This window comes from Aedes aegypti, chromosome 1 (assembly GCF_002204515.2).
Source record: "Aedes aegypti strain LVP_AGWG chromosome 1, AaegL5.0 Primary Assembly, whole genome shotgun sequence".
NCBI lineage: Eukaryota > Metazoa > Arthropoda > Insecta > Diptera > Culicidae > Aedes > Aedes aegypti.
Window position 1 is genome coordinate 274,484,810 of NC_035107.1, and position 12,278 is coordinate 274,497,087.

The 12,278-nt window shown below is 45.6% G+C and overlaps 1 protein-coding gene across 6 annotated transcripts in view; it reads right to left on the reverse strand.

Annotated features, from left to right (window-relative positions):
- Nucleotides 1-217: 217 nt before the first annotated feature.
- The window catches only part of LOC5578805 (ankyrin repeat domain-containing protein 12), a 543,013-nt gene continuing 530,952 nt past the window's right edge, over nucleotides 218-12,278 (reverse strand). For all 6 annotated transcript variants that reach the window (XM_021837858.1, XM_021837856.1, XM_021837855.1 and 3 more), the window contains 3 exons: nucleotides 1,026-1,146; nucleotides 787-968; nucleotides 218-539 (listed from right to left, as the gene is read on the reverse strand). In XM_021837858.1, coding sequence (XP_021693550.1) covers nucleotides 402-539; nucleotides 787-968; nucleotides 1,026-1,146 — 441 coding nt within the window. In that variant the 3' untranslated portion in view covers nucleotides 218-401. The remainder of the gene's footprint in view (nucleotides 540-786; nucleotides 969-1,025; nucleotides 1,147-12,278) is intronic.

Here is a 12,278-nt window from a genome sequence, read left to right on the forward strand (position 1 = left end):
CCGAACATATTACTGTATAGAGAGATCTGTATATTTCCATATTTACACAAAAGTCATCTTGACAAACCGTTAACGGAAAACAAAATTGTGCTCTACGTTTTACAATCACTTTCATAATTCACCTACAAATACAGCACGATAAATTCCCGGACCGATGACAAAAGCCGGCCCCCGGGAATATCTTCTACAGTTTCAAAATGCCAATTCAAGAGCTAGATTTCAAATATACACTCATTGCCTAATTGCTGCACTAATATCCGACTAGAAGACCGCAAAATTTTGATGAAAAAATCTAAACATTCTAATACAACTGTTTGGAACAGTTGTGGCAGTGCCGTTTGCTTCTCGGGGCTATACCGAGGGTGACGGTCCAGAGCTGGACTCCAAATTGGAGTCTTCCTCTACAACAGCTGGAAGGGAGCTTGAGTGGGACTGCTGCTGTTGATGTTGCTGTTGGAGCTGTTGCCGTTCGGCCGAATGCTGGGCATCACTGGAAGAGGACTGCTGCTGTTGGTGAGGCTGACCTTCCGCGGACTTCCCTGTAGTGGTGGGAGATAACAAGAAATGGTCAGTACCGGCCGCTTCCCGGGTTCGCTCCGGATCAGGCGGATCGGTTCTACTTTTACTATTACTAATATTAGTATCCTTAAAACTAGCACTAGGGTTGGATTCGTGATCGTTAGGGTTAAGGGTGAAGGTTACATAGTATCGCTTATTGTTATCGAGCTTCTCCGATGGCAGTGTAATGATTTGTTTGTTGCTACCGTGGGTTAACTCGAGGGCTACCTTGCTTGCTGCTCCGCCGCCGCCGCCTATGGGTGTTAGATAGCTGGCGCTACTTCCGGGGCAGCTCCGGTCCGTTGGGTTGGTGAGAATTTTCGGCAGGAAAAAACTGCCAACCCCACTGGGGGACGATTTGTACTGGCCAAATCCGAGCTTGGGCATCGTGTGATGGTTCATCATGGGGACTGGACAGAGAGAAACATTGTTAGAAAGTAGTTTAAGATGGTGATATGCTAGCTTACTGTAGGCAGCGCAAGGGATTCCCGTGTACGCGTGGGTGGCATGAAGGCAGCGATGGGTCTTGGTGGTGCAGTTCAGGGCTCGTTCGTATCGACTTACATCGGGGCTGGATCGACGTTCGGCCTGAGGAATAACGGTTTGAAAAACAAAATCGGGAGACAAGAACGAAAAAACAGTTTATTAGCAGGAGTTAATGTTTGAGCTTGTGAATTTAATCGAAGAGAGGTAAATGTTCCTCAAGATAACTTTCAGTATGAGTCGGTTGTTATTTATGGAATGAGAATCGTTTGGAAGTAGAACTCAAATCAACGATTACTAACAGAGTCAATGTTGCGAAGTTGCGAAGCTAGATGCGGAAATAGAATAGAAAAAGTATAGTTTAAAAATAATCATCATTCTAACGTGCACATGTGTACTTCAACTACGTATAACAGCCGAACTAAATAATAATATATTCTTTAACAACAACCATGCATTAACTCTTTACAGCATCATCTATCTATAAATCACATTTCTTTCTCTCTTATTTCCGTGGTGATTCGTTTTATGTGGTACAAAAAATTCCTTCAGTTGCTACACGTTTTATTATTTCTATAAGCATCATTTCACAAATGCTCTTCACTTCAGGAATACTTCAAAAATTTTGTTCAGGAAGCTCTCTGGACATTGGTCTGAGATTTTTTCTACAAGCTCTCTCAAGAATTAATCCTAGAATCACACCATGGATTTCTTCAGAATTTTCTATAAATTATAAATTATCTCAAAGAATATTTTTGGAAATGCATTCCAGATACTTCTATCACTTTTAAAACTTCCTTCAGGAGTCGTTCTAGGAATAAGTCCTATGGGAATTCTTTTCAGAATCCCTTCAGGAGGTCCTCCAATAATCCCTCCTGAAAGCCTCTTACAAACATTCAATATTGTATGTTACTATGTTTTACAAAAGGGTTTGCAAAAGCACCCAGAAAGTGTTCAGTGATTGTCAATGGGTTCCCCATAAGCTTCCTACACAAGTTCACAGAAGTTCATATGAGTCAAAATACAATTCCCAAGGCTTTTCTTACGAATATCAGAGGATTCAAGCTAGGATGTCAGCCGTTTCCATGGGATTTGTATAAGACAAATAGGAATTACAAAATGGCTCATAAAATTTTACAGAATTTCCAAAGTCATACCAACCAGAACCAGGGCCCAAAAAAGTTTAAGTCATTTTAGGCCATTTTAAAGTTATGCTTAGCAAATTTATATTTAAAGCCATTTAAAGTCATTTTAAATCATATGAAGCCGTTTTTAATTTTTTAAAAGCAATTCTTTACCATTTTAGTCAGTTTTTTCAAGCCTTTTTAAGCCATTTTAAGGTGAAGATGAATCGAAGCCAAACCTCAAATTTTCAAGAGCACAAATCTGGAGAACTACACATCTGTTTAAGTTGAAAACTTAATCGATTGGTCACTAGCTGGTAGTGACCAATCGATAAAGTTTTCAGCTCAAACGGATGTTTGCTTCTCCAGATTTGTGCTCTTGAAAATTTGAAGTTTGGACTAAATTTATCTTCACCTTAAACCTTTGTTATCAATTTGAAGCAGTTTTTGAAGTCTTTTTAAGGCGTTTAAAGCTGTTAAACCCTTTTTAGCCGTTTCAAGCTATTCTTAGCAATGATAAGCCGCTTCAAGCCATTTTGAGCCATTTAAGCCATTTTTAGCCGTTTTAAGCCGTTATTTTGTTACCAATTTTGAACCATTTTTAGTTATTTTATGCCGTTCAAGCAATTTTTAGTCGTATGCAAATATTTTAGGCCATGTGATCAAAGTGTGCTGTGTTCAAAAGAGGACGTGAAAAATTTTCATCCGTCAAATTTAAGAAATTCAGTTTTTTATAATATTCAGTTTTTTTTTTTATGATTTTCTGCATTTATTGTGCTATAAAATTTTTCGCCTATCATTCATTCGTGAATAACCTGATCGTCGTAATTTTTCAGTTGTCTCCAATGAACCTGTGCACGAGTTCACGAATTTGACGTTTGAGCGGTGCCGAATTCACTTGTTGCCATGGTCACGTAAATAACACGGCACCGCTCAAACGTCAGATAGTGAACTCGTGCATCGGTCCATCCCAAAGTCTGCACAGTGGGCCTGGCCATTTTAATATTTGTATAATATCACAGATATTCTGCAAATATTAATGCTGACTAGAAAATACCTTAGCATATCTAGGTGTTTTCAGGATGCTTTTCAAAATTGGCTGTGCAAGCGCTTGGATTAGATTAGAATGCAAATATTTTAGGCCATCTTAAGCCATTTTAAACCACTTTAAGCCATTTCCAGCAATTTCAAGCAATTGAAGACCGTTTTGAGACATTTCAAGCCATTTTTTGGACACGTTTATGCTTCCATCAGTGAACGATTTGCCCATTGAAGGAAGCACCACACTAGACTACGGAATAGCATGTAACGCCCAGTGGCATGGTCGAAATACTTCCCTGACGAAAATGTTTCCGGACAGAAACAGATATCGAACCCACACTCCTTGACACGCTGCGGCTAAATGCTTGGTAACACTGATCGCACGTGGAGTTACCTTTGCCGTTGGCTTCGGATGAGTGCGAAAAGAATAAGAAGAACCAGAGAAGACAGCACAATGCGTTGAGCAAGTGAAAAGCTAAAAGACAAACATCAAAATGAGCTTTATTGGTGTGCAGCACCCTCCGTGATTCCTGAAAAATTTCCAGTGAGAATCTCGCAGACAGGCTTGGATATTGTGACCACTATTTGCCACAGTTCATCGATTCTGCCAGTCAACCAAAACACAAAGCAGCAGCAGCATCAATACCATCAGGCGTTGCGCTGCCAACGATCCACACACTGCTTGAATGTTTTTGCTTCTCCACTATGATCGTTTTCGGGCAGCCATCTCGAGGTGAATGATTGAAAAAAATGTTAAATAATCAATCGCTAATATTTCGCTTATGTTTTCAACTAATTGAAATCTATTAGCGCTAATAGCAAGAGCACAATCATTCCGCGATACATATAAACAAGTTCAATTTCATGCTCCCTTTATCGAGGAAAAATGCAAAGCCCCGAAAACCGGAAAAATCGTGTCACCACTGTGCTTGAGTCATTTCGCATTCGGGTTTGAAAAAGCAGTACATTTCCCATCCCTGCTCGCAGAGGCCTTTCGCGATTTTTAACAGTCAAGGAGCGTTTTTGCGTTAGCTTCCGAGATCCAAGCGGAACTCAACGTTAAAGTTGCGTTGTTTGTGAATTTAATGGGTTTGGAGGCTCAAAAAAAGTGCTAGAAACGCTACTGCTTGTAGCAGAGCAAGTAGATCCCGAAAAGATTTTGAATGCATTGGAAGGATATTGTTTGCCACAAACCAATAAAATATATGTAACCAAGAACCAAGGGTTCAGATTAGAGAAAAAACTGATCAGTGAACTAGAGAACTTCGAGAAGAGAGGAATGAAGTGGACAAGTAATATCGTTACAGTGATGCGGTAAATGGCTGGGCATGGCGTACCATTGGTACCTCGCGTACCTGAAGGAATAAAATAGACCCCTTTGTGCGGTCCTTAGCCTCTTGCCCAGCAACTCCTATCCCTACCTCCTCGCGGTACTGGCCGGGGTACGAGTAACCTAAGGGAAGATCGGGTAACCAACCCCCGGTGGGAACTTTGGTCGTATGCTGACAGGGAAGGGGGGGTTTGCTTTTGCAAACCTGGAGCGTCTGTACTCCACGTTAGGAGCGGCTCACAACAGCGTCTGTTCCCCATGTCAGGGGCGGCTGATCATCGTCCGAGTGCCAGAGAAGGACTCTAAGCTAAACTGCGCACTATGGCCCTCCGAACATTTAGGGGGAATGGTCCTCCGGAAATCTAGGGGGTTGGTGTCAGGCCCTGCAAGCCAACCGTAAAAACACATCAGCACAGGAACGTCAACGAGAGAATACGGACCGGAACAATCGGCAAAGACCACAGCGACGAAAATGGACTAGCGATTGGAAACTCGGTACGTGGAACTGCAAATCTCTCAACTTCATTGGAAGTACTCGCATACTCTCCGATGTACTGAAGACCCGCGGTTTCGACATCGTAGCGCTGCAGGAGGTGTGCTGGACAGGAGCATTGGTGCGAACGTTTAGAGGTAATCATACCATCTACCAGAGCTGCGGCAACACACGCGAGCTGGGAACAGCTTTCATAGTGATGGGTGATATGCAAAGGTGCGTGATCGGGTGGTGGCCGATCAATGAACGAATGTGCAAGTTAAGAATCAAAGGCCGATTCTTTAACTTCAGCATAATCAACGTGCATAGCCCACACTCCGGAAGCACTGATGATGACAAGGACGCATTTTACGCGCAGCTCGAACGCGAGTACGACCGCTGCCCAAGCCACGACGTCAAGATCATCATAGGAGATTTGAACGCTCAGGTTGGCCAGGAGGAGGAGTTCAGACCGACGATTGGAAAGTTCAGCGCCCACCGGCTGACGAACGAGAACGGCCTACGACTGATAGATTTTGCCGCCTCCAAGAACATGGCCATTCGTAGCACCTATTTCCAGCACAGCCTCCCGTATCGGTACACCTGGAGATCACCTCAGCAGACAGAATCGCAAATCGACCACGTTTTGAACGATGGACGGCACTTCTCCGACATAACCGACGTCAGAACCTATCGTGGCGCCAACAATGACTCCGACCACTACCTGGTGATGGTGAAACTGCGCCCAAAACTATCCGTCATCAACAATGTACGGTACCGACGCCCGCCCCGGTACAATCTCGAGCGGCTGAAACAACCGGATGTCGCCAATGCGTACGCGCAGCATCTTGAGGCAGCGTTGCCGGATGAGGGCGAGCTCGATAGGGCCCCTCTTGAGGACTGCTGGAGGACAGTCAAAGCAGCCATTAACGACGCTGCCGAAAACGTTGTCGGATATGTGGAACGGAGCTCAAGAAACGATTGGTTCGACGAGGAGTGCCAGGAGGTTTTAGAGGAGAAGAATGCAGCGCGGGCTGCAATGCTGCAGCATGGTACGCGGCAAAACGTGGAACGATACAGACTGAAGCGGAAACAGCAAACCCGCCTATTCCGGGACAAAAAGCGCCGCCTGGAAGAGGTGGAATGCCAAGAGATGGAGTTGCTGTACCGTTCTCAAGAAACGCGGAAGTTCTATCAGAAGCTCAACACATCCCGCAAAGGCTTCGTGCCGCGAGCTGAGATGTGCCGGGATAAGGATGGGAGCATCTTGACGGACGGACGCGAGGTGATCGAAAGGTGGAAGCAGCACTACGATGAACACCTGAATGGCGCAGAGAACACAGGCACAGAAGGTCAGGACAGCGAAGGCGAAGGCTACGTCAGCACAGCGGACAGCGGAAATCAACCAGCTCCCACGATGGGGGATGTTAAGGATGCCATTCAACAGCTCAAGAACAACAAAGCCGCTGGCAAGGATGGTATCGGAGCCGAACTCATCAAGATGGGCCCGGACAGGTTGGCCGCTTGTCTGCATCGGCTGATAGTCAGAATCTGGGAAACGGAACAGCTACAGGAGGAGTGGAAGCAAGGCGTTATATGCCCTATCTACAAAAAGGGCGACAAACTGGAGTGTGAAAATTATCGTGCAATCACTATCCTAAACGCCGCCTACAAAGTGCTATCGCAGATTCTCTTCCGTCGTCTATCACCTATAGCAAACGAGTTCGTGGGAAATTATCAACCAGGTTTCATCGACGACCGCTCGACAACCGACTAGATCTTTTCCGTGCGGCAAATCCTCCAGAAATGCCGTGAGTGCCAGGTCCCTATGCACCATTTGTTCATCGATTTCAAGGCGGCATACGATAGTATCGACCGCGTAGAGCTATGGAAAATCATGGACGAGAACAGCTTTCCCGGGAAGCTCACAAGATTGATCAGAGTAACGATGGACGGTGTGCAAAACTGCGTGAAGATCTCGGGCGAACACTCCAGTTCGTTCGAGTCTCGGCGGGAACTACGACAGGGCGACGGACTTTCGTGCCTGTTGTTCAATATTGCGCTTGAAGGTGTCATGCGGAGAGCCACTCTTCCACCTGACTAAGCTGAAAATGCAGTAACCTTCAACACTTCTCGACGTATACTGACTACAGTACGAATACTAGTGTTAGTAAATTATGTAATCAGTCAGACATCGTCCCGTATATGGGCAACATCGAGCCCGAAACCGGTCGACTAAAAAGGTAATTTTAACTCCTTTTAATCGTTGTAAGAACAATAAGTGTTGTGTCCTGTCTCACGTCGCGTCTTATAAGTGGTGTCGAGGTTCTTACGTTAGCACAAACCCCAAGAAATTGAGTGAAAAGTACATGCTGGTTGGCGGAACTGAGCGCGACAGGACCCGCCTAGGAAGCAGTGTTACGATAGACGGGAATACCTTCGAGGTGGTAGACGAGTTCGTCTACCTCGGATCCTTGTTGACGGCTGACAACAATGTTAGTCGGGAAATACGAAGGCGCATCATCAGCGGAAGTCGTGCCTACTATGGGCTCCAGAAGAAACTGCGGTCAAGAAAGATTTACCCCTGCACCAAATGTACCATGTACAAAACGCTCATAAGACCGGTAGTCCTCTATGGGCATGAGGCGTGGACGATGCTCGAGGAGGACTTGCAAGCTCTTGGGGTTTTCGAACGCCGAGTGCTAAGGACGATCTTCGGCGGCGTAAAGGAGAACGGCGTGTGGCGGCGAAGGATGAACCACGAGCTCGCTCAACTCTATGGCGAACCCAGTGAAGGATACGCTAGGCAGGGCATGTTGCAAGACTGCCGGACAACAACCCTGTGAAGATGGTGTTCGCTACAAATCCGATCGGAACAAGAAGGCGTGGGGCGCAGCGAGCTAGGTGGATTGACCAGGTGCACCAGGACCTGGAGAGCGTGGGTCATTGTCGAGGATGGAGAGAAGCGGCCATGAACCGAGTGAATTGGCGAATTATTGTTGGCGAGGCTTTATCAAGATGATTGATGTAAAGCCAAATAAGTAAGTAAGTATTTCCCGTTTGACCATGGCAATCAACTGATAACATCCCGCAGTGCTATTTATCGGTGACCGCATCGAGGCTAAGAAAGCCATCGGCCCTTGTCAGGGCCATCAAATATGTGGAAAAGAGTTAAAAGAATAATATTTCCGAACTTATTTCATTTTGTATTCCTCAATCAATCTCACAGCTGGATCAGAAATTCAGCTTCATACTAAAGAAAACTATTGATAATCAATAACGAATTATTGAGTATTTAGTAAATGTCAACCACTTCAACTGTTCATGTTCGACCAATTTCTCACGCATTATCATTTTACGCAATTTTCAAGTAATTCTAAGCCCAACTCATGATTGGCACATACCTATTTCCTAGACTGGTCGAACAGATGGAAAAGAGCACGAAAGAGAGTAGCATCATCTGCTAATCTAAGGGTTTAAAACATGCTTCCTTCACCGAATTCGGTTTCATTCCATATTTGCTTTCGAGCTGGTAAGAGCTTCTCCGAACCTGCTTAGCGAGAAGCACCTTGCAGCTGGAAGCCTGCTGAGCAGTTGATCATCATCTGGTTTGTGAAATCGCCCTAGATTGACCCGCGCTTCCAGATTTCGACGCGTGATAAACTCATGAGTCACTGAAGCATCGGTGGTTCAGTCGAGAAGCACGCCCGTTAGGCACAAAACCTGAAGTCCCCTGAGTTGCTAAAAACGCTTCCTTCCTTAGAGGGCGCTACTTGCGATGCGAGCGAACACGCGTTGCGATCAGTGTTACTCCAGCCGCGAGAGCCGATAATGTTTGCGTCTACAGAGCAACGGTCATGACAAAAAAATACAATACCATCGTTTAGCTAAGTATGCTGTTCCGCTCAAGAAAAGTTAAGAAATTTCTTGACTGAATGGGTCAAGAACCCCCTTTGAAATGCCATTTCTTCTCGACTGCGTACTGCGATCAGAAAATTGTGAATTTCTGGACCATTTCTGGAAAGACATTTTCGACGCATGATTTCAATAACAGCCGGAAGAAAGTATCAGAGCCGATGCACTACAATCATCAAGGAGAGTAAGCTACTTTACGAAAAGCTCCGGTTTTGGTTTATTGGCCAGGTATGGACGATCGTTTCCGAAATCTAGTAAAGGCCTACAGCACCTGTAATCAATCTAAAAGATACTATCAGAGTGAACCGATGAAAACGTGTCAGAAAGCGACAAACCCGTTCGAGATAGTTTCCCTGGATTGGAAAAATTGCTTGTGGTGATAGAAAGATTTTGATTCTGGTAACGGTGGACCACTTCTCGAACTTATTTGAAGTCAGCGTTCTCAACAATCCAGCGACAAAACAATTGATCGACTGTACAAAGAAGATATTCAGCCGAATGGGAGTTCCACGAAAAGCAATCACCGATTCCGTCAAACAATTTTTCAGTGCTGAATGACAAAAATTCATTTAGAATTATGGAGTCCTGCATTCAACAAGTGGACCTTACCACCATGCATCGAACGGAAAGGTTGAGTCGCCGAACAAAACTACCAAAAATATCATCCAAAAAGGCGTTACACGACAAAAGATTATTGGTGAGCGATTTTGGAATAGATAAATACACCTCAAGCCGATGGTTATTCACCGGCGAAGAAAATGAGCGTCTGTTCACCAGGTGCGGCTCAAACAGCGTCTGTTCTGGTATCCAGCGGCTGAGTATGAAATGTTGTATCACATCAACTAACCTAAGGTTGCAGCCCCATCAACGTGATGTAGGTAGCGCAACCCCGGTAAGGTAGCATACCGAATTTCTCACCTACCACGAAAAATGGAGAAAGAAGAAATAACGAACGATATTTTCGGCAACCGACCTGGCAACGAAATAAGGACTATGAATGGAAACTTGGTACCTGGAATGTCAGGACGTTAAATGAACCCGGACGAGCGAGCCATTTGGCTCGTGAACTACAGCAGGTTGGAGTGGGCGTGGCCGCCATTCAAGAAGTGCGGTGGCCTAGATCTGGAGAACGTGAATTCCGGGCGGTTGATCCTATCGCTAACACTACGTTCAAATATAACATCTACCACAGCGGCGGCGATAAGGCAGAACATGGAGTCGGTTTCATAGTGATCGGGAAGCAGATGAAACGCGTTATAAAGTGGAAACCGATTAGCGAACGAATCTGTGTACTGAGGATACGGGGCAAATTCTTCAACTACAGCCTGATCAACATTTATGCTCCGACGAACGACAAACCTGATGACGTGAAGGACGCGTTCTATGAAGGCCTTGATAAGGCCTATGGAGAGTGCCCAAAACACGACGTGAAAATCGTTATCGGAGATGCGCACGCGCAGGTCGGAAGAGAGGACTTTTTCCGTCCGATCATCGGTAAGGAGAGTCTTCACTCCGTTACCAATGACAACGCCCTACGACTAGTGACTTTCGCTGCTGCCAGGGGGATGGCCATCTGCAGCACCTACTTTGCACGCAAAGATATTTGGAAGCACACCTGGAGGCATCCAAATGGTGATATTTGCAACCAGATAGACCATATTCTGGTGGATGGCCGACATTTCTCAGATGTCATCGATGTTAGGAGTTTCAGGGGTCCTAAATCAACTGTAGCGAATTCAAGACCACAGCGAACAATGCGATTCAATATCCAGCGCTTCTCAGCAGACGGTGTTACAGCTGAATACCATCAAAAGCTGGACGGTCAGATAAGTGAGGTCAATGTGAGCGAAAACCTCAACAATCTATGGGATGCAATCCATGGAGTGGTGAGTGAAACAGCGCGAAAAGTGATAGGTACTGCTCGAAGACGCCCCAGAAGCGGATGGTTCGACGAGGAGTGCCAGAGGGTGACGGATGAGAAGAACGTGGCCAGACGTCGGATGTTAGTGTCTGGTACCAGGCTGAACAGAGAGCGGTACAGGGAAGCAAGATCAGCCGAAAAGCGAATCCATCGCAGAAAGAAAAAGAGTTTGTTGAGAACGTGATAGCCGAGGTGCAAAACTGTATGGAACAGAACGATATGCGACGTTTCTATGAAACTGTCAATGGCGTGCGGAGAAAGTCAGCGCCGTCTCCCGTCATGTGCAACGACCGTGAAGGTAATTTGCTGACAGATAAAACGATGGTGGCTGCCAGGTGGAAAGAGCACTTCGAAACGTTACTGAATGGAGGGAACAATAGAGCATCGGAGAACAGAATGAACATCGACAACGACGATCAAGCTGTGGAGCCTCCATCTCTAGAAGGCGATTAAAGAGCTAAAGAACAACAAGGCTGCTGAGAAGGATGAGCTCCCGGCCGAACTTCTCAAGCACGAACTTCTCAAGTACAACTTGCAGACTCATCATCTGTTCATTGATTTCAAGGCGGCGTACGATTCAGTTAAAAGAAACGAGTTGTGGGAAGTAATGATGGAACATGGCTTCCCGACGAAGCTGATTAGACTGATTCGTGCAACGTTGGAAGGATCGAAATCAAGCATACGTGTTGCGGATGAGATTTCCACATCCTTCGTAACCTTAGACGGATTGAAGCAGGGCGATGCACTTTCAAACCTATTGTTCAACATAGCGTTAGAAGGAGCAATAAGAAGAGCTTGCGTGCATAGGAATGGCACTATTATCACACGTTCGTATATGCTCCTTGATTTTGCGGACGATATCCACATAATCGGGATTGATCGCCGAGCCGTGGAAGAGGCATACGTGCCTTTTAAAAGGGAGACAACGCGAATTGGGCTCATTATCAATACCACGAAGACAAAGTACATGGTCGCTGGTAGACATCGTGGGCCCATAGGTGATGTTGGTAGTGAGGTGGTGATAGGTGGTGATACATTTGAAGTAGTTGAAGAATTTGTGTACCTTGGGACTCTAGCGACTTGCGATAATGATGTTACCCGCGAGGTTAAAAGGCGTATTGCAGCTGCGAGTCGGGCTTTTTACGGACTTCGTAACCAGCTAAAGTCCCGCAGCTTACAGACGAAGACCAAACTCGCGTTGTACAAGACTCTAATTCTTCCGGTAGCTCTGTACGGCCACGAATCTTGGACGTTGAAAGAGGTCGACCGGAGAGCTTTTGGGGTCTTTGAACGTAAAGTGCTGCGAACAATACTCGGCAGTAAATTGGACAATAGCATCTGGCGGCGTCGCATGAATCACGAGTTATACCAAGTCTATAATGAAATGAATATTGTTAAGCGTATAAAACACGGCAGGCTGCGGTGAGCTGGACA